The sequence below is a fragment of the Electrophorus electricus genome, chromosome 4 (genome assembly GCF_041902795.1).
Source record: "Electrophorus electricus isolate QZ-2024a chromosome 4, ASM4190279v1, whole genome shotgun sequence".
Taxonomy (NCBI): Eukaryota; Metazoa; Chordata; class Actinopteri; order Gymnotiformes; family Gymnotidae; genus Electrophorus; species Electrophorus electricus.
The window spans coordinates 37,080,369-37,101,307 of record NC_137500.1 but is presented as its reverse complement, the minus strand read 5'-3'; the positions used below and the strand labels follow the sequence as shown (position 1 = coordinate 37,101,307).

Below are 20,939 nucleotides of genomic sequence, written 5' to 3'. Positions count from 1 at the left end.
GCTATAGTTAATCATGACTATGACGTTAAAGATAACGCAAAATAAGGTGTTACTCCTAGATAGACGTTAGGGGCAGTATACAAAAAAATAATAATTTGAGGTTATTTTTATGCACTCTCCAGTGTCCAATAAAATGTTGAACTGAAGCAGAAATACGAAGATAATCATGTACTTCTTGTTAATGTAACATTTTGAGTAATCAGGAAAAATACTATGCAGGGCCTTTAAAAAAAGAACAAAAACAATTTGAAATGAATTTCAGAAATGCACTGTTAAATGAAATAAGTGTTAATATTTGTTTAAAATGTATTTACAATGTTTATGCTGAATAAAATAGAATAAAGTCATGGGGAAATTGCTTTCAAGAAATGAACAGATAGCAATACAATGCCTCCTTTTTTCTGCTATTCAGATCTACTTTACAAATATAGACTGAATATAACAAAACATGAACTAACAATTACTTGCATTTTATTATGTACAAGAGTCCACACAGAAATGACAGTATAAAACAAACAATTTGAAATACCACACTGTTAATCACAATAGGTACTGGTTACTGATGACTGGATACAATTAAATTTAAAATTGTGACCATAACTGTACTGATGGATTCTGTTCACCATCAATATCTAGATAAATGTGAAGTCAGGCAGTCTTTGTTGCATTATGTAGTGCCACAAACTCTTTCCTGACATTAGCAAGAAAGGCAGAGAAGTTGTTGGTCTCCTGCAGTTTCCGCTCCAGGTGAACCGCTTGTTCCAGTGGAGGATCACAGGAGATCACTGGAAGGGCAAATTACATGATTAAACATGTTTTACTGACAGTGATCTTTATAATAGTGGAGGCTGGGCAGAAACGCTTTCTGACCATTTAAGACCATAAAGAAAATACACCATTTTGTTAGAATGACTACATATTACAAGAATGAATTTTTATAGTTAACATTTTATTACAATTCCAGTTTTATGATTTTTCTGTAAAAAATTAACTAGTTTTATTGCAAATGGCTTTACTAATCACATAACCGGTTATGTAGAAATGCTCTCAGCTATAAAATCCTCAGAGGGCATAACAGTAGGATCAATTTTCATCAAATGCGAATAAAGTCCCCGTTTTGTGCACTAAGGGTTTTATTACAGGAGTTGTACTGACTTACTTTGGTACACCCCATCCTCGCTTATCCTTAAAAGGAAGGTGTATGCACTTTCTGGATTTTTGTGGTTGATGTTTCTGAAGATGAACTGCAGTTTCTCACCTTTGCACAAACATACATGAACACAATTGTTTTGAAAGTTAACATTAATATTTAAGAAAAATGCTAAACAAGCAAACAAAATGTAATCTACACTATAAGAATAAAGAAATTTGAACACGTACCCTGTATTTTTCTGATCTCAAGACTTAACCGTTCTTGAAAGATCTCTTTAATTTTGTTCAAGTTCTTTAACCTGGCCTTGTTCGCTTTGTTCTGCGAATCAATAACTTTTGTTGAAAAAGTAAGAAACAGCGAAATTAAAAAATGATGTAAACTAAAATATTAGGCAAATTATGTCTAATGACGTTATGGGCATTTGTTCTGTAAAAGCAGTAGTTGACGTACGTTCTCTTTCCTTAACTTGTTCCATCTTAAGTTTCTCAATCTTCTTAATTAGGTTTTCTTTACTGTTTTCCTTGTCCCCAATGTCTTCCACAATTTCAGGGACTTCTGCAAGCTTTTCCTTAATGGCAGCCCTCTTGTGTTTTATATCTTTTAAAAAATTATACAAGATCTTCAAACATTTATTACAGTGCATCTTACTTAGATATTTAGCTAGCTAATGGTTTCCAAATGTTAAAAATCCCATGAAAAACGGAGCACTTACCTTCCATATATGTCTGTATAGTTTGAAACATAGTTTCATCTTCTCTACACTTTTTCGAACATGTATCTACAGAACAAAACAAGTTGAATTGTCGCGGCTCTTCAAAATAAAATGGCTGTTTCTATGTTCTTTTAATCTTTCTCTCACCAAGAATGGATGTCATGTAGTGCCTGTGGGCCTGGGAGAACTCTGCTGTCGCATCGTTCATCACTTCTCCCATTGCCTGCGTTAGCAGTTTGCTCCTTATTTCCTCCAGTTTGCTGTTGAACGTCTCCCCGACGTCAGGATCCCTGATGGTCGCCATACCGACCTTATCAGAATAAAAAGTAAATACTAAAGACTAAAGAAGAGAAAGGTAAACGTCACATTAGCATTAGCCAGGTAGCTACTCTTTACTCGGACTAGCTAGCAGGCTAACTAGGCTAGACTGTACAAAGACTGTACAGCTGGCTCCTGGTACAGACTATAGTTAACGATGTCCGACAAGAAATACACACCGTGTACAGAACCAACACGAAAAGTATCGTAACTACCTGTTCAAATTCGGTCAACACGAATAAATCGATATTAGCCGCCTCGCCAGCTGTGTTGTTGTCAAATTCAAAAGGGGCGCTCAAAATGACGGCGATTCCGGAAATTGCGTTTAAAATACGTCACAAAACATTTAACCAAAATAAAATAAATAATATTGCACATCAGTAATGTGAGCAAGACATAGATGTTTGCTGTCAATATATATTAAAGTTATTTTGTCCGTACAATTGTACGAAATTGTATCATCCGACGTCCCATATTTCATTCAAAACGTATCTTTCCTGTGATAGTCTTTCCGGTATAAGCAACTTCGATCTTTTTAACACAGTACTTGTAAATCGTGGGTTTAGCAAAGTAATAAAGTAGAAAACACCAGCAATGTCCCATAACCAAGAAAAATACTTTAGAAATATCTAGAATTTTGACATTTTTTTTTTACCCCTTTTATTGCTTGTACTAAACTGTTAAGATATATTACTCTGAACATTGATTTATTCTTTGATTTACTGCCAGTCTAAAATAATCACACCATTATATTTTACACGTCACACATACATATGCTTGAGCATTCTCCCCGACTCTGACCAAATCCTATACCCCAGCTTCTAGACGCTACCGCCATCCAGTGGTTAGAAATAGGATTATTATATATAATAAATTTATGATTATCGTTTGTGGGAAAGTATAAACATTAGATTTATGTTTATTTGTATCTATATTTATTTTGCATATTGGTATGATTTAATAACCACGTTAAACTTATGAAATACAGTGCTGCTATTGGAATCAGTGTTTTGTATTTACCTTTATGGGCTCATTAGACCCAGATGAGTTTCAAGTTTGGTTTATTTGTCACATACATAGTCATACACAGTATAACTCGCAGTGAAATGATAGCCACTTATTGCTATATTTTAACATATTTCCATACATACTGTTGTGAATTCTGTCATTAATAAAAAAAATAAATAAAATTTGTGTCTCAGTGTAAATGTGCACATATTATGTATATTTTGTACATGTACATTTTTATTCATGTGAATACAAGGTAAATCACTATTTCTTTTCCAGCCTTTGACCTCATACTGTATATTGTATTATTGTTTGTTTTTGCGTTCCTTTGCAAAAGTATTACTATTACTACTGTATTTCAAAGAAGTACTGAATAAATTCAGCACGAATTGGGTTAAATACCTTTCTGTATTAGCCTACACTAAAAATCCCAAGAGCTTTGTTTCACAAGTCACTGTTTATTTTGCCATAAGGTATCATTATAAATTTGTCCTATTTTTTTTGTCAACCCTGTTATGATGGGGAAAATACAGAAAGTCTTAATCACTTGTTTTGAATCGCAGCATAATTCATTATGATGAAGAATAGCACACAAAGGATGGTAAATCAGATCTTGCACTGTTACCCTTTTAACACGGTTTTGTAGCTACATTGGACAAATGCAGGCATGCAAAACTTGTCAATGCAGAAAATAATAAAATATATGTGAACTCCTGTTAGGCATGCAAATTATAATTAAAGCAGACATATTATGAAAAAAAAAAAAGACTTTTTAGTTCTTTTGCACATACATTTGGAATCTGGAGTGCCCATGCAGTTTTTTATAGTCTGCCTAGGTCAGAAAACATGGGATTCAATGAGCCATTCCAATTTTGCTCCCCTTCCTACATCAGGTGCAGGCCCCATTATCCCACACCCTCCATCTCTACCCACACCTTCACAAAATAAATCTGTTGGATTTACAGAATTTAATTGTGGTCACTAGTTCTACATATATGATCTGGATTAACAGAACACTATGTATTGCTCTGGGTAATCCAAAAATAACAAGGTAATCAAACGTATTTCAATTACATGCATTATACACATTCTAATAAAGTTACTCCCACACCATTTAATCATTTTAACATTTATATATACGGCATTTAGCTGGCGTTCTTATCCAGAATGATTTACAGAAGTGCTTTGTCATTTACTCACAGAATGTATTCTAGTCAGTACAGTAAGTTAGCGTTCAAGATTCTATTGAACTAGAATGCTGATGATCAATGCTGATACCTAGAAGTGCGAAACAAGTGTAAGCTCTATATCAGACAATGATATAAAAGTCCAGTAACAAACAATATAGTGATCATTCTAAATATTCTACAAATAGATAAGTCTTTAATCTAAGTGTGAAGACTGCAAGGGACTCTACTGTCCAGACAGCCAATGAGAGTTCATTCCACCATCTGGGAGCCAGGACAGAGAACAGTCTTGATGCTTGTTTTCCATGAGACTTGAAGTATCTTGTTTCAAGCTGAGACATACTTGAGGCCCGAAGTACTTGAGGTATGAATCAGGCTTTGACCATTGTCTTAATGTGTGGATCTGGTCCATCTTTGGCTTTGTAGCTGATCATCAAGTTTTTAAATGCGAGCAGCTGCTGAAAGCCAATGAAGAGAACGCAGCAGTGGAGTAACGTGTGAACTAAAAAAGATTGAAGATTAGTCGTACTGCTGCATTCTGGATAAGTAATAGAGGTCTGATGTCCTTTAGAGGAAGACCAGCAAGTAGCGAGTTGCAGTAGTCTAGCTATGAGATGACAAGAGACTGCAGAAGCACCTGCGTATCTTCCTGTCAGAGAAAGGGTCAAATCCTTTGTATTTTACAAAGGAGAAATCTGCAAGACCAGGTCAGATTTGAAACATGAATTGAGGAGGACAACTGGTTGTCTAAATTTATGCCCATGCTACAAGCAACTTCAAATGGTGATACCAGGGAAGCGTATCTCATTTTGGGATCGCAAGTCATTATTCTGAGGTACTAAGTCATTATTTTAAGATATTTAATTAATTTGAGACACTAAGGCATAATTTTGAGAAACTCTTTTTTTTTGAGATAGCAAGTCAATATGTTGTGATATTAAGTCCTTATTTTAAAATACTATCTTATTATTTGTAGACATTTGTAGCTGTTGGTCCATGAAGGAAAGCACTTCAGCTATATCTGTATTTTGTCTCCACCAAAGTTAATTGTTTTTCAGTTTCCTATTAGGGTCTAGGGTCCAGATGCTTATTCTGATACTGTGTGATTCCTCTAAAAGCAATAACATTTCACAATTTGTGAATCCACGTCTGAAGTAGTTGTCAATGAATATATCCATTGCCTCTGTATTATCCATTGCCTTAATAATGGGGAAAAATATTTATTTTACGTGGCAGAAATCGACTTCCATATTGTACAAAATAAATATTAACAAAAATTAAACTAGAAAAGTTATGAAGCTGGGAAGATAGATGTGGGTCAAGTGATAGATCTTATATGCTGAAAAATGTCAACAGCATCAATGATTAAGTTAAACACAGCAGGAAAGCAACTCATCAGAAACGTGGAGTTTGCGACTGAATCTACACAATAAATATAGCATAGGTAGCTAATAATGTGTTAATGCCTGGGCTGCACTAACAGCAGAGAGTAAAGTGGAGAGGTTTTAAAATATTTTTCAAATTAGGGCAGTCCAGCTGCTGGGCGATCTCACAAAAACCCTTTGTTTACATGTTTGGTCTAATATATAGATTGCCATAAGATGCATGAATGCAATATACTGTACCTTTCAATCCCTTTCAGCAGATGTACTCTTAACGACTGTCCCTCTTCAATATAGGCCTAGTATTAAGCATGATTCCAGTATATTATACCTAAATGTCCCCATAATACCTTAATTTATAATATGATAAATATGAATGTATATGAATGATTAGTATTCATGGTTTGTTTCTTGTATTTTGTGTCACATACAGAACTTCAGCTTATTTGTTATGTATCGATAAAAGGGCATACGTTGTTTTAATTGCATTAAGTATAACATTTTGAAGTCTAAATATAACATCACCTAACTTGCGCTTTTGTATTTCTCTTTGCTGTGACAGCAGGTTCACAACTTTATCTGATTTTGAAAAGCTGGAGAAAGATAATCACTGTCAGTACAAAGCCATCCCAGATCTCTCTGAGAAGACTGCTTGGAGCGCCCCCTCCTGCAGTAGTCTCTTCTCAGTTCCCAGCTCCTGTCCAAGTAGCAGAGTATGGAGTTATTTTCTTGCCAATAGTTGAGAGCACATGTTTTAAATGTGACAGCATGATTCATGCAGCACTCATGGATTTCCTTTGCTCAAATGCAAAACGTGCTCACTCATATTTACTCTGCTCTTGCTCAGATTCACTTTGCTCTGCTACAAAATGCCTTGTGCATGCTTAGATATCTCCTGCTCTCATATGAACTTGCTCTTCTGCACATTCAAACCCATCTGGCTCACTCGCAAATCACTGCTACAACCCTGCCAAATTCATCAGCCAACCAGAAAGAAGTAGTGGATTTTGATCAATGTAATTGTTCCTGCTGCTCCTCTCATTGGTTGGGAAAGGCACATCCATAATCTGTATCTTGCTTTACCATGGACCGACAGAGTCAATAGCCCCAAGTGCTGTGATTAATTACATAATGCATTTAATTTATGCTACTTCCTGTGGGTGATTGGGATGTGACATATGGGATACATTTATTTACAGTCACATTACCTATATGTAACAAAGTATAAAAAGCATAGAAAGTACATGAATTGCTGCTTGATATCCAATATAAATAATCTGATAAATGTAGTTAGCAATGTAATATGTTTTGTCTTTGTAATGGTGAGCGGTGAGGAGGCAGACACATGTGCGGAGAAGAGCGAGATTTATTAGGGGCAAATCCAGAATCAGAGTAAATAATAATGAGGGAAAGGTGTAAGCATGAGGGGCAGAGAAAACAAAGATATGGCATGGAGCTAAAACTCACAAGACAGGGAAAACACGGAACCCGGAAGCTGGGAGGGACTAATCGTGACAGTCTTTGTAACCTGTACAGTTAATAATTATACTCTTTTAATCCTACAGGGCCTGCTTAGACAGCAGGTTTTGGACGGATTGTTGAATAAACTGAAATATTTTGTCAGCAATTCTGCATCTGGTTTTGACCTTGAATATCTCTATGTCATTTACCCCTTTTTCTGAAATAGCCTGGAAATGATCAGTGAATTCACACAGTGAAAATCACACAATCATGTATTAAACAATTAAAACAAGGTTTATTTCACTTTTATTTCTATACAAGCTGATGCTTGTGAGAGGCAACTCAGGCTTATGTACTATAAACCCAATCTCCCAACCAACTATCAAAGCTTTCTAACTTTACCGTTAACTGAATATTGAACAGACCAACATTACCAAATACGACACCAACAAGGAAAATGTTACTACAGTAATTTTTCCCTAAATATAAATAACCTGGCCATTTCTTTCTGCTGTGTTTTTTGTTTGTGTGTGACTACTTATTAAACTAATCAGATGACGTGTTGCTTTGTCCCCTGGGCTAGTCTGTTAAAGTATAAAGTATATTTTAACCAAACCTGTACAACATATGGAAGCTCACTTTAATCACGTCCTTACATCTGATTAGGGTTGCAGCTAAGCTCACATTAGTCAAAAGTGCATTACATTTGAATAACAAATTTTCAGAGACTCGTAAATGCTGCATTGTTATAAGAGATGTCACCAAATGTTTTTTTTTCTTTTTTCTTTTTTTTTGGAACGGTTAGCTAGACAGAGTTTTTTAAAATGTGCTCTCGGCTACTGGCAGGAAAATAACCCTATAGTATTGACGTAAAATGTCACTGTCATGCAGATTAGATGAACAGACTGGTTGCTTTAAAAGGGTGGTGGTGCTTGATGTTTTCCTCTGTTAACCATGATACCTCCAAGGAAACACAAGCAGTTATCATTGCATTGCATCAAAAGGGCTTCAGAGGCAAGGACATTGTTGCTTGTAAGATAGCACCTAAATCAACCATTTATTGAAACATCAAGAACTTCAAGGAGAGAGGTTCAATTGCAGTGAAGAAGGCTTCAAGGTGCCCAAGAAAGTCAAGCAAGCGCCAGGACCGTCTCCTAAAGAGGGTGTAGCTATGGGATCGGCTCAGCACCAGTGCAGAGCTTGCTCAGGAATGAGAGAAGGCAGGTGTGAGTGCATCTGCACGCACCGTGAGGTGAAGGCTTTTGGAGGATGGATTGGTGTCAATGGCAGCAAAAAATCCACTTCTCTCTAAGAAAAACATCAAGGACAGACTGACATTCCACAGTAAGTATAGAGATTGGACTGCAGAGAACATGGGTAAAATTATTTTCTCTGATGAAGCCGCATTCAGACTATTTGGGACATCTGGACAAATGATTGTTCAGAAAAGAAAATGTAAATGCTACCTTGAGTCTTGTGACATGCCAACAGTGAGGCAGTCTGAGACCATTCATGTGTGGGGTTGCTCAAAAGTTTGCCTAAGAACACTGCCATGAATAAGGAATGGTATCAAGACATCCTCCAAGAGCATCTTATCCTAACGATCCAGGAGCAGTTTGGTGATGAACAATGTTTTTTCCAACATGATGGAGCACCATGTCTCAAGGCCAAAGTGATAAGCAAGTGGCTTGCTGAACAAAATATTGAAACTTTGGGTCCATGGTCAGGAAACTCCTCAGATCTCAATCCCACTGAGAACCTGTGGCCAATCCTCAAAAAGAAGGTGGACAAACAAAAACACTGTGATCAAGTCCAAGCACTGATTAGGCAAGAATGGGTTTCCATCAGTCATGATTTTGCCCAGAAGCTGATATCCAGCACACCAAGGCGAATTGCAGAAGTCTTAAAACAGGGTCAACACTGTAAATATTAAGTCTTTGTTTAAACTGGATGCATTTGTCAACAAAAAGTAAAAAAAAACAAAAAACCTTATGAAATGCTTAGAATTGTACTTCACTATACCATATAAACATCTGACTAAAGGATCTAAAAAAAACGAAGGCAGTAAACTTTGTGAAAACCAAAATTTGCGTAGGTCTCGACTTTTTGCTACAACTCTATATAAGATAACATACCACTAGTTATCAAGTCAGGCTGATCCCCCTCAACTGTATATAGCATGTTACTAGTTAGCCAGCTGAGCTGATCCCCCTTGACTTCCCCCAAAGTGCATTAGCTAGCACGTTGCTATTCATTTTCCCAATCTGTGCATATTTGCATCTTTGACCTAATCAAAACCTACACCAGTACAACTAAAAATGCCAATTGCACTGAAATACCTTATGAAGTTATGTGTGACATTCCCCACGTTAATCAAAGGCAATGAATGCGTGTCCTTGGGAGCTTTCGTCCTTTTTCATACTATAAATAAGTGAATGTAAGATTCTGCCGAGAAGTCAGCAGCAACCCTTTTTTGTGTCATTGTTAAATGGACATTTTTCTCCCTATAAGTGTAACATTTTGGCACTTAATCGGCCAATAGGTTTAAGCTTTTGGCACACACACAGACACACACACACACACACACACACACCATCTGTTGTCAAGCCCACACCTCCGGTCTGCAAGAGACCTGTACTTGAAATAGCATGCACCCACGTCTTCGTGTTGCCATGAGACATGATTAACTAATACGATCCTACTGGTCTAAGATTCCTGCTGGGATTGTATTGTTTGAATATGTCAGATAGCTACACTGGTCCTGAACAATTGATTGATTTATAAATGAGTCAATTCTGTAACATATTGGGAGCCAGTGTGAGGAAAGCCAGTGTAAAGAAAGCATGCTCACATTAAGTATTGGGCCAGGAAGTTCCATAAGCCATATTCACAGCTCTTGCTGATGGGCACCGCATTTGACATGCCGGTAACTCCTTTCTACTTGAAAATAGCTGTTTTTGTTATTGACTTTAATAGAGAATATAGAGTCAATTGCACATGTAAACCATCAATGTCACAACACATCAATGTCATAAATGTCAAAGCACATTCAAATGGTAATAACTCACTGTTACACAGACCTGCTTAATTTTTTAGATCAGTGCATGTTGTGTAGATGCATACATGTGCTTTAGCATTCATTGAACAAATGATGTGGAAGCCTTCAAATAAAATGTAACTTAGCAATAATCATTCTTACACACCAGTAGCAGAACAGCACAGCATATTACACAACTGGACAGATATAATAAACATATTATGATGAACAATAAGGATGGCAGACAAACCTATGTAATAGTGCTTAAGGCTGTCAAGGTATTCTGTATGTGTGTGTGTGTGTGTGTGTGTGTGTGTGTGTGTGTGTGTGTGTGTGTGTGTGTGTCTCTGTATTGTTCTCTGTAGGTTTGTCTATTTTATTCTGTTTAATTGATGGTTCACAGTATAAAGGGGCAGTGGTGGCTCTGTTTATAGGGCACATTGATTATTTATATATTCTATATGTAATGATTATTTATATATTCTAATAGACAATTACATTTGAATATCACAGGTCACATAGTGTGTTCTATGTTATTGAAGGTGCTTTTTTGTATACATGTAATGAGCATATTCATCCTTATGGTGTCACTATTGACATTACTCTATTAAAGAATCCTCCTCACCCCTCTTCTCTCTCTCTCTCTCTCTCTCTCTCTCTCTCTCTCTCTCTCATTCACACATACACATACCATTAAATTGTATTCAGTTCACTTTGATTTGTAATTATTACATCTGCTCATTGCAGGCAGATGCAGAGCATCTGCTGTTAAGATCTGCTTCTATATTAAAGTCTGTCATTAAAGTCACCACATGAGACACTTCCCACAGGAGTCTAGCACAGTACACTGAGCTGACTCCATAACTGCAAAGGTCAAACAACATTAAGGGCATCATGCAATGAATACCTACAATCATAACCTCATTAACATGAGGGATGCATGCTATAGAAGTATCTATTGCTCTTCCTTGATAGAGCGAATGTTTACATAACTTTAAAATACAAGTGTTTGTGTGTTAAAGTCTGAGTTGAGAGATGGCCCCTTGATTTCTATGGCATCTTGGTACTGCATGAAATGTGTGTGTGCATGTTGGGTCTTCTCTACAATTTCACTGTAGTGAACACATTTTAATGGACATAATGCTGAATATTATGACTTATCCCTACAGAACAACGATTAGGTTTGGGCAAGACTAAGGACATTCTTGTCAAAAATGGGAAAATTAATTAAGCTTGATTACATTGTTGTTATATACATTCAGAATTACAGTTTTATTTTGTGTCATTGCATTGTGTAAAACTCATTGTACACATAAATCAGTGGGTTGTTTTTTTTTTGATTCATTGTCTTATTAATACCACATGAAATGCAGAGGGTATTCTCTTTTTTAAAAAGTGCACTATACATTCACAGCATAAAAACTTTACCACACTCCACTGAGCAGTGCTGCGATGTGGTTGCTGTGCCGGTCGCTCACCTCGCGGGGCTGTGCGCGCACATGACCTCGCGGGGCTGTGCGCGCACATGACCTCGCGGGGGCTCCTGTGGAGAGGGAGGAGCCACGAGCGCTCCTTCGGAGGATTCCTGTGGACGGATACGCGCCTCGAAAACTTTCTCTGTCGGATATTTCATGACATAAAACAGGTATTTAAAAAAGCGTTTCGGAGGTGGTTAAGCTTGTCCAAGACGTGCTTCACAATGAGTTAGTAAGCGATATAGGTCTCCGTTTATAAATAAGGTGGCATTGGTTAAATGTGTCAATATAATTTATGTCGTTTTTTATGATGCGAACGATAAGTAGGATAGCTAGCTAGTTAGCTAGCAATAGTTAGGACCACGGGAATGTGTTGGGGCATGTTCTTAACAAGTGTTTTGTATAGTAACAAAGGTATTTATGTTATTGGTTAAGTGTCATTTACAAACGATTGGAATATGTCCTAAGTTTGGGAATGTTGAACTCTGTGGGTGACTCACTAATTCGCGACAGCAAGTCTCTTGACAGGAGTTTCTCAGGCTTGCCCGTCTCCTCATGGAAACACCTGACATCCTGAGCAGTGTTAGGTTAGCTGAGGTAGCTGCACTAGTGTCACTGCCTTCATACATTGGCACACGAGTCACCAGTGCGACTTCTGACCCTTGAGTTACATCTTCAGTGAGGTTAGCTTTATTGTCGATCTTAAATGTGTTTGTTTACGGGATTTGACGTGAACTTGGTGGACGTTTTTAGTTGGCTAGCTATTAAGTTTATGTTATTCAAACATGTTTCCTCTTAATTTCAGTGGCGTTTTACTTTCCTCAGATCTTCAAGTTTTAAAATGATTCCGAAATTCGTTTTGCGAAAGTGCGTTTTAGCCAAACGGTGTGGGTGATTTTTGCGGAGCGTCGACTAGGTCTCTATAAGGTTGGAGAGTTTGTCCCGTGAATTTTACAGTAGCTGAGATTTGGAAGTCCGACCCAGCCAAGTGAATCCTTCCCATATGGAGCTGAGTCATTAGGGCTGGTTGTGCTCCGTGTGTGGTGTGTTGACACAAGGTACTCCTCTTAACGGAGAAAAATGCTTCATCTGTGGAAATTATATAAGCATGTGGTGGAGGATATTTTAGTAGTATTGTTAGTTCTGTTTATATTATTTTTTGGAAAATCAAACCCCTTTGTTAAAGGACAGACTATTTTATGAATTTATATACTAGGAAGATAGTACACAATGATTCTCTTTTTGTTGTTGTTGTTGGCTGTACTGAAAAAGTAATTCTTTTCCCAAAAGAGTTCAGAGTGGAATATCTCCACGTGTGCAACAAAATCTGTAGTCATAACACTGAAGAACTAATTCCCATGGCCACTTGACAAATAACAGGTGCTGGCACTAAGCACAAATTGTTGATGTTGCAGGAGGGTAACAGGGACGTTGACCTGGCTGTTTTTACAGTGTGCCGTTTGTGTTGCCGATTGGTTTTAAATCCCAATAATTACTTTTTATCACGTGATAACATGAATCCAGTGATAACACAAGTCTCCTTTTGTTGTAAACTATCATTTGAAGTCTGTATATCTGAACTTAGGCTTTCATCGTAAATCACTCCTTTTTATGTTTTTGTCTGATTAATTCACACTGATTTTAGAGAAAATATTGGGTTTATAGCCGTCAGTGGCAGGGGTTTACGCTGAGAATGTATGGTACATCGCCTAGAACAAATACTGTATGTTTACTGTGCCCCAGTAGGGCCACGTTGGCTAAAACATACCAGAATGGCCATGTGAAAAGACTTTGATTGTCCTCTCTGGCTCATTCACCAACTGGAGTTTATTTATGTTTGTCAGTGGACACATAGATCATGATGGGACATTTTTATGATGCCTCGGTTGTCTCGGTGGCCTGTAAAGATCGGCATGTTTAATAACAGAGCCAGTGGTTGTGGCCAGTTTGTACTGTATTAAAAAAAAAGACATGGAATATATCTTGTACCAGCCATGCTCCTTCTTGTAAGTGGGTGGCAATGCACAGTAATGCTCTCATAACCCTCCAAACTAGCTTGTATCCAGAAAGCAGTGCTAGAATGCTTTAAGTGGTTCTAAAATGTCTAGTTAGGCATGTCTGTGTGAATACAACTGACATTATGTAGTATTGCCTCATTAACTACTTAGTGGAGTAGATTGCATTCATTAGTTAAACATTGCTTAACCACTAAATATATCTGATGAATTTGTTGTGTGACCGAAATACAAACAGCGGACACAATGTCTTAGGTTGTGTAGATAACATGCTTCTAAGTTTTGTAATATAATTGATTACTGTCCCATAATTCTTTTTTGAATATTTTACTGCTGCTGCCTCAATTTTAAACAGCTTTTAGTGCTGCTGAAAACATGAAACTGGTCACTCTGTGAATGATTAGCAGCAGACCTAACTTTAATCTATCTCTAAATTATACGTTGTGTTCTGTGTGGTTTGGTTAGACGATCACTTATGGACATTAGGCATTGGCAAGTTATCTAAAATGGAGTATTCTGAATAAATGTAACTTGCTTGTGAAATGCAGTGGCATTATATCACAAATAAAATATGCTGTTTTGGGAGTTTGTATTAGTCATAGATTAACATAACTGCATAACCTGGAAGAAGCTAACTGTTGGGCTTGCTTAAAATTGTCTTTATAGTGATATAATACACAGAAGTCTCTGCCTGAGCTTTGTAATAGAATACTACAGAAAAGTGTTCACATTTTTACTGAACTGGCAGGTAAGCCAAAATGACTTTCTAGGTGAAACATGCCATAGTATGGAACAATGGCATGAGTAACTGCCAAAATAATTGAGTAGAGGATGGAACCGATTTCCAAAAATCAAAAAGTTAAAGATTAAACCTTTTAATGCAAGATTAGTGTATTATTAGTATATAATTATTTATCATTTTTGTATGAGAAAGTAAAGGAGCATCATGCAAAGGCTTCCTCAAGAGATTTAAGCTCTTTGATAACTTTAAATAGCTTGTTAGGGTTATGGCTTCTTCAGTCATTGATAGAAAAGGCCAGGTGATGCAGGTTTCAAAGATTTATAAATACTCTGACTCCTCAAACCTTGTCCCAACAGTCAGCATTCATAGGTTCCTCTAAGCAGCTGCCTAACACTCTGAAAATGACAACAACTGATGTGCATCGAAGAAGGAGAAGGCTATAATAAGATAGCAGAGTGTTTTCAGGTAGCTGTTTCCTCACTTCATAATGTAATTAAGACATGGCAGCTAACAGGAACGGGGGTTAAGGAAGTCCAAGAAAAAGACCAAGACCAGGAAAGAATGGATTCATTGAAATACCGAAAATGTCTCAAAGCAAATATTGCATCAACTGAAAAAAAAGCTGAAGATGGAAAGACGGCTTCTACCACAGGATAATGATTCTAAACACCTCTCACAATGGACTACTTAAGTGGTACAAGCTGACCATGACCCTCATTGTCCCCTGACCTAAAAACCATCTGTAAAAAAAAAAATCTGTCGGCATATGAAAGAACAGCATATGAACAGCATATGAAAGACAGGTCAAGAATCTAACAGAATTAGAAGCCTTTTATCTTAGCTATTCACAGTAATAGACTATTTTAACCAGGGATGCCTAAACGATTGCATGCCACTGTAGTTTATATAAGGAACACATTGCGCTTAGCTGCACTTACAGAGATAGTTGACTGTTCAAAGGATTTATTCCTCAAGGATATCATATAGTCCCTGCTTGTCATTAATCTACTCTTGTCTGTTGTATTGCTTGATGAAAACAACCAGGAGATGAGGAGCCAAGTCCGGTGTACAAGACCAGTATATACAAATTTAAGTTGTTCTTTCAAGCACCTTCATGACTTTATGGTAAAGTGACTATATTGGTTACATTTTTGTGCTGTAGGCTTTGAGTTGAACAGTATGTTAAATGTGAAATGATTAATTATAGTGCTGGTGCCTCAGTGTTGAGGCAAATTCTATAACAGAACTTTGCTACCTTCATAATTTCCTTCTCAAATACAGATTGAAAATCGGTTCTAATGCCGTATTTGCAATCTGATACCACTTTACGATAATACAGTGGTGTTATTGTGTCAAAGGGTTAATTGTTAGGACACACGTCATGTTTGAAATGAAGCCAAATGGATGAGGTTAGATAGTTGTCAATACTGGTCATGCTCCAAATATTAAGCCTTGAGCTTGTTTGTGAAAGTTCACACAGTTGATCACTGACCTTGTGTGTGCTACAGCTCTTGACCTGTGATGCTGTTCTCATGCTGTGCTATCTGCTGGCTGACTGTTCAGAGGGTTTGTTTATCTATTGAGATCAGTGATTAATTTATACCACAATTCCTGTAGAGTCTATAACCAACTGTAGAATTTCATTTCTCATTCTAAAATTTGGCAGTCTCTTTTAAAATCATCTTGACTAGCTACCATACCGAATGTAACTTGGGCAGATAATTCCACAAGAAATTTGGCTGTCTTCCAAGAAGGCATAATGAGTGTTGAACAGAGTAATGGAAGACTATGGTAACTGAAAGCTGGAACACCTTTGAATAGGCCAGTTAATGTTTGACACTAATCAAATAAGAATCCACCATTAAGATACATGTAGGCCATACTGAAGGCCAAATTAAAAGACTGGTTGCACATATTTTGTGCACAATGTAGTCTATCGTTATATTTGGTGCAAAGATATGTTTGGTGTCAAATTTGCTTATTTAGATTTGGACCGGAGTTGTGAGGGTCACAAGTAAAGAAATCTTATGACCACAAATGTTGCTACATAGTATTCCATTTGAAGTACTTCCATGAGTAATGCCATCTTCCTGTATGTTGAAATATTGATGCATTAAACACAGAATTTGATCCAGGAAGGGCATTCTCCCCCCCCCCCCCCCCAGTCAGCAATAAAAGTAGTCATTACTAACAGCATGGGTGGGTGGATGGATTATGACCTTATATACTGTATATCAAATCTTTGCATCTAACTTTTCATGGTTTGATCCAGGGGACTTTTAGTTTTTGAGACTGAACTATCCACTTAGTTAAATGAACAAATGTACATTGCCTGCAATCTTTTAGCTATGCAATCATCCTAAACTTGTATTCAGTTTATTTCTTAGCAAATAATAATTTCCTCCACATAAGCATCTCACTACGCAGGCATGTTTTAGGTAGAGTGGTGCCAAGAAATGCTATAATTAATTTGGATATAGTTTTGATTTCATTAACCTAATATATTTTAAAATGTATGGGCTTATTCTTGTTTTATGAAACCGTTTGTGTATTGCATGCCCAAGCAATTTGGTTTGAGGCAAGTGTGTGATGATTTTGGAATGCAGTCTGCATTAAGCTAATTGGTATAAGCTTCCATTACTTATTTGGTACATTGCGCTCTAAGCTCCAGTGCATAACTGAACATGTAAAATTTGGTCATGGAACATTTCTTGGCTGATCAACATTTAAGCTAAGTAGAAAATCGGTACATGTAGATTCCTGTATGTGAGCCAAATTTATGAATATTAAAAAACAAAACGCTCCAGTTTTTTTTTTTGTTTTTTTTGTTCTACCTAACTTGGATAAGAAAATTGTTAGTTTTTTGTGTTAATGATAGCTGTTTTTTTTTGTTTTTGTTTTTGTTTTTTTTTTGGCTAGTGTTAATAGATATCAGAGAGGGATCATATTGCCAGACAATGCCTTGTGTTGGAGTTATGTTAGACTATGCTAAAATGGCAAGTTGATTTTGTTTCTACTGCCGTAGGTGTAACGGTAAAGCCTGAGAAAAGATTCCCTTGAAAGACATGTCTCAACTTAGACTCATCTGCCATGTTGGTATAAAGAAAACTACACTCCCTTCAACAGAGCTGTTTTTATTTTTTTTAGTAGAGTATTTGCTGACTATTGGTGACCTGATGTTATAGTTCCATTTCTTCAAATGCCCATTTATTTTGCTAATCAATGCCTTGATTAAAAAGGTATTGTCTACATTGATTCACATCACATTACAGTGAAGAATCAGCAGTATGTGTGGGTCATAACTCCCTATATGATGATTCACTAAATTACCAAATAGGTCAGTTGAATAATAATTGCGAACAATGATATAAGGTGAGGATTGACATGTTCTATTTTTTTGCTGAAAGAGGTGAAGGGATGCCTTTTGAATCATGTTAGTTTTATTTGGTGTTATCGTTACATCACGGTGCCCTGGAGTGAAGAGTGAGCAGTCAAATGTTGTGTATAGATGTTGGTGTTGTTTTTGAATGTTGCCGATTTGTCTGTTATCTGCAGTAATTAACATAGTTGGGGAAAGACACAAAAGACTGATCTGGATCCAAGCCTTAATGCCATGCTCAACAGCACTCCTTAGATAACCCAAGCACACCTTACCCAGATGTGTGAAATAAGCATTCTAGCATAACTAAATACATGCAATCTTATTTGGCATCTACTAGTGACAGCTGGGTGTACCCAGTATAGCTGATGTCCGATTATTAAATTTGTAAAGGAGGATTGTGAGGAGAAGAGCATGTCTTTAGGATGCTAACATCTATAGTAATGTCTCTATATCATAAAGACCCTGCACAGCACAGTGGACATGACTGATGGTAACATTGTTGGTTATGAGACCTGGAAGCGGGCTGATGGAACTCTTGCTGTTTTATCATCAAAAACCTATCATTACTTTTCCCCTTTTCACTTCTTTGCTTTCTTTTTTTGGAGTTTTGATTATGTTCAACTCATTTTTACTGCTGCTTCCTTAAGATACACACTGAAACAAAACAATCTTTTACTTTCTCTATTCTATGCCCTCTCTTCAGTTGTTTGATACAAGTGTGACTGGTTTTATGAACAAGTCTCACTATTGTGATTTTTTTTTTTCTCTCTCCTTTCATGTCACTGTAAACCACTGGACTCTAAAGGCTGAAATACTGTTCTGACTGTTCATTGTTTTGTGCTCCTTTATTTCCTCTTTCAAGGTGAAGAATTCCTTCTCTTTCACTATCATCAGCTATATGGATGAAACTGTTTCTAATGTAAAGACATACACCATCCATTAATTTGCCCTTTAGTCATTTGAGTTATCAGTATTCAGCAGATTTTCTGATTTAGCCCTAGACTTTCTTAATGGGGTAGGGTCTTAGTAATTTTCTTACCAACATTTAAAATGCCTTCCTTTGGGTGCTGAAAAGGTCACAATCTTGGTGTTGGGTTCTGTGGTTGTCATGACGACAATGGCAGATTCTGAAGAATCATTCATGTAGAATGGGTAGATGAAAAGAAGCAGTGGTTAGGTGAGGGAGAGAGTAAATAAGGAAATCTGCACTGGAGAAGCCAAGCTAAAGTTTGCTCCTTATCCTATTGTTGCAGTTCTGAACACGAACATGCTCACACACACACACACACACACACACACACACACACACACACACACACACACACACACAGCCTTGCTGGTTTCTGACAGCTGAATGTATGAGTGATACAAGCCGGGGGCTATTGCCTGAACAATGCCACATCCGCTTAATCTGCACACCATAGCTTCTCAGATGACTGTGCTAAACATGGCCCAGTTTAACACATTTACTTGCCCGTTTATTCTATATTACATCAAGAAAGTATCTTATGATGTCATATGATGGAGCTTGTCACTAGGCTAAACATTTTTCAGTTTGGCAGAGTTTAATATGTAGATCCATATTTTTTCTACTTGAATCAAGGAACAGTTAGCTTTGTAACATTGTCAATGTGTTCTTCCAATGATCCCTTCAAACTGAGGATAAGCACATAACATACTGAATTTTACAGCAATAGTGCTGATAGCAAGATGGTGATTGATTCTTTATATTTATTTTGTCATTTAGCTGACATTTTTGTCCAAAGTGACTTACAATTATGAATGAATACAACTTGAGGATCTTTCTCAGGTGCCCAACAGTGGCAACTTCACAGTGGTGGGACTTGAGCCAGCGACCTTTACAAGTTGAGTATCTTAACAAGCATTTTAACCACTGAGCTACAGCTGCCCCAAGTTGATGCCAAGTTATATAATAGATTGTATGGACAGTAAGGCATTCTCTATTATTTTGTATTTAATTAACTTGGTAGTTCTGCTACCATAATTATTGGTTCAATAAACATTATACTTCACTTACACAAAGTTAGACATTTATGGCATGTTCTCACATTTCTAGCGAAGATGAACTAATATAACTTAAAGTAACAATTCATACCATTGTTGAATACCAAATACCAAAGACAGTATTGCTCCCAGCACTACCCACCCTATATTTTCTTCTTGTCCAGTCTCTGTGCAGCATAGTGTCTGCTGTGCCATGCAGCTGCTTAACAACTAAGGATTTTCAGTCCTGTGTTCCGTGTATGCATAGGGACTGAGCAGTCTCAGTCCATTCTGGGGTGTAGAGAGTCCAGGCAGGGGCACGTATTATGCTAGGTCATTCTCACAGCTCAGATGGAAACAACAGCTGTGATGCGGCCACCTTCCTATCAGCATGTGTGAGATAAACCTACTCTGTGGTGCCCAGACCAGGTACTGACTGATCTGCATGGAAATTCCTTCCTGAGATTTTTTTTCTTAAAGTGCTCAGTGGTTCTTTTCTTGCATTCCTTAGGCCCTTATCATTTTTCTGACGCGGCTCTGTCTGCACAGTTTCTTTGTGCCCAGAGAGTGCCACATGTTAATTTAATTACGTTTCTGGGTGAAATCAAGTGGCAGCAGGGGGTAGCAAATGATGTGACTCTTGCTCTGACTCTCTAGTTTAATATATAAGGCTGAAACCCTATTGATGTTCTTGTATATAGAAAATGAGGCATGGTCATCCAAGGCTTTGTTTTTGTTTTTTTTTTGTTTTTTTTGGATGGACAGTATGCATTTAAATTTGTAGTTCTTTCGCTGGTGGGTGAAAACGCAGAAAACCTGGCTTCATATTAGGGATGGGAATCTGGCAGTTCATTTAGTGCAGGCTAGGGGTTGACCGATTTATTGGGCCCTCCCGATAATTGGGAGCCGATATTCAGCATTTTCCTGATTAGCAGAATTGGGACTTGGACTTGTTTCCTTGCCGATAATCTTTTTTTAATGTATATGCATTTCTGATTAAAACCATGGTTTAAAAAACCCCCCACTATTCTGTAGTCTGGCACAGTGTCTTGTGGATGACGCA

General features: G+C 37.2%; 2 protein-coding genes across 6 annotated transcripts in view; one reads left to right on the top strand and one right to left on the bottom strand.

Annotated features, from left to right (window-relative positions):
- Positions 1-454: 454 nt before the first annotated feature.
- spc25 (SPC25 component of NDC80 kinetochore complex) lies at positions 455-2,488 on the bottom strand. Of its 2 annotated transcripts, none has more exons than XM_035535060.2 (7): positions 2,399-2,488; positions 2,013-2,205; positions 1,866-1,931; positions 1,604-1,750; positions 1,381-1,485; positions 1,160-1,258; positions 455-785 (listed from the first exon to the last, which is right to left on the bottom strand). In XM_035535060.2, the coding sequence occupies exons 2-7, from the start codon at positions 2,167-2,169 to the stop codon at positions 649-651; spliced, it is 711 nt and encodes a 236-aa protein (XP_035390953.1). In that variant the 5' UTR covers positions 2,170-2,205; positions 2,399-2,488; the 3' UTR covers positions 455-648. The 2 variants fall into 2 exon arrangements, with proteins under 2 accessions (XP_035390953.1, XP_026866009.2); XM_027010208.3 differs by having other exon boundaries at positions 2,013-2,175.
- A 9,330-nt stretch (positions 2,489-11,818) lies between these two features.
- The window catches only part of tanc1b (tetratricopeptide repeat, ankyrin repeat and coiled-coil containing 1b), a 110,591-nt gene continuing 101,470 nt past the window's right edge, over positions 11,819-20,939 (top strand). For all 4 annotated transcript variants that reach the window (XM_081713599.1, XM_035536469.2, XM_035536467.2 and 1 more), the window contains exon 1: positions 11,819-11,903. The gene's annotated coding sequence lies outside the window, so the exon portion shown is untranslated. The remainder of the gene's footprint in view (positions 11,904-20,939) is intronic.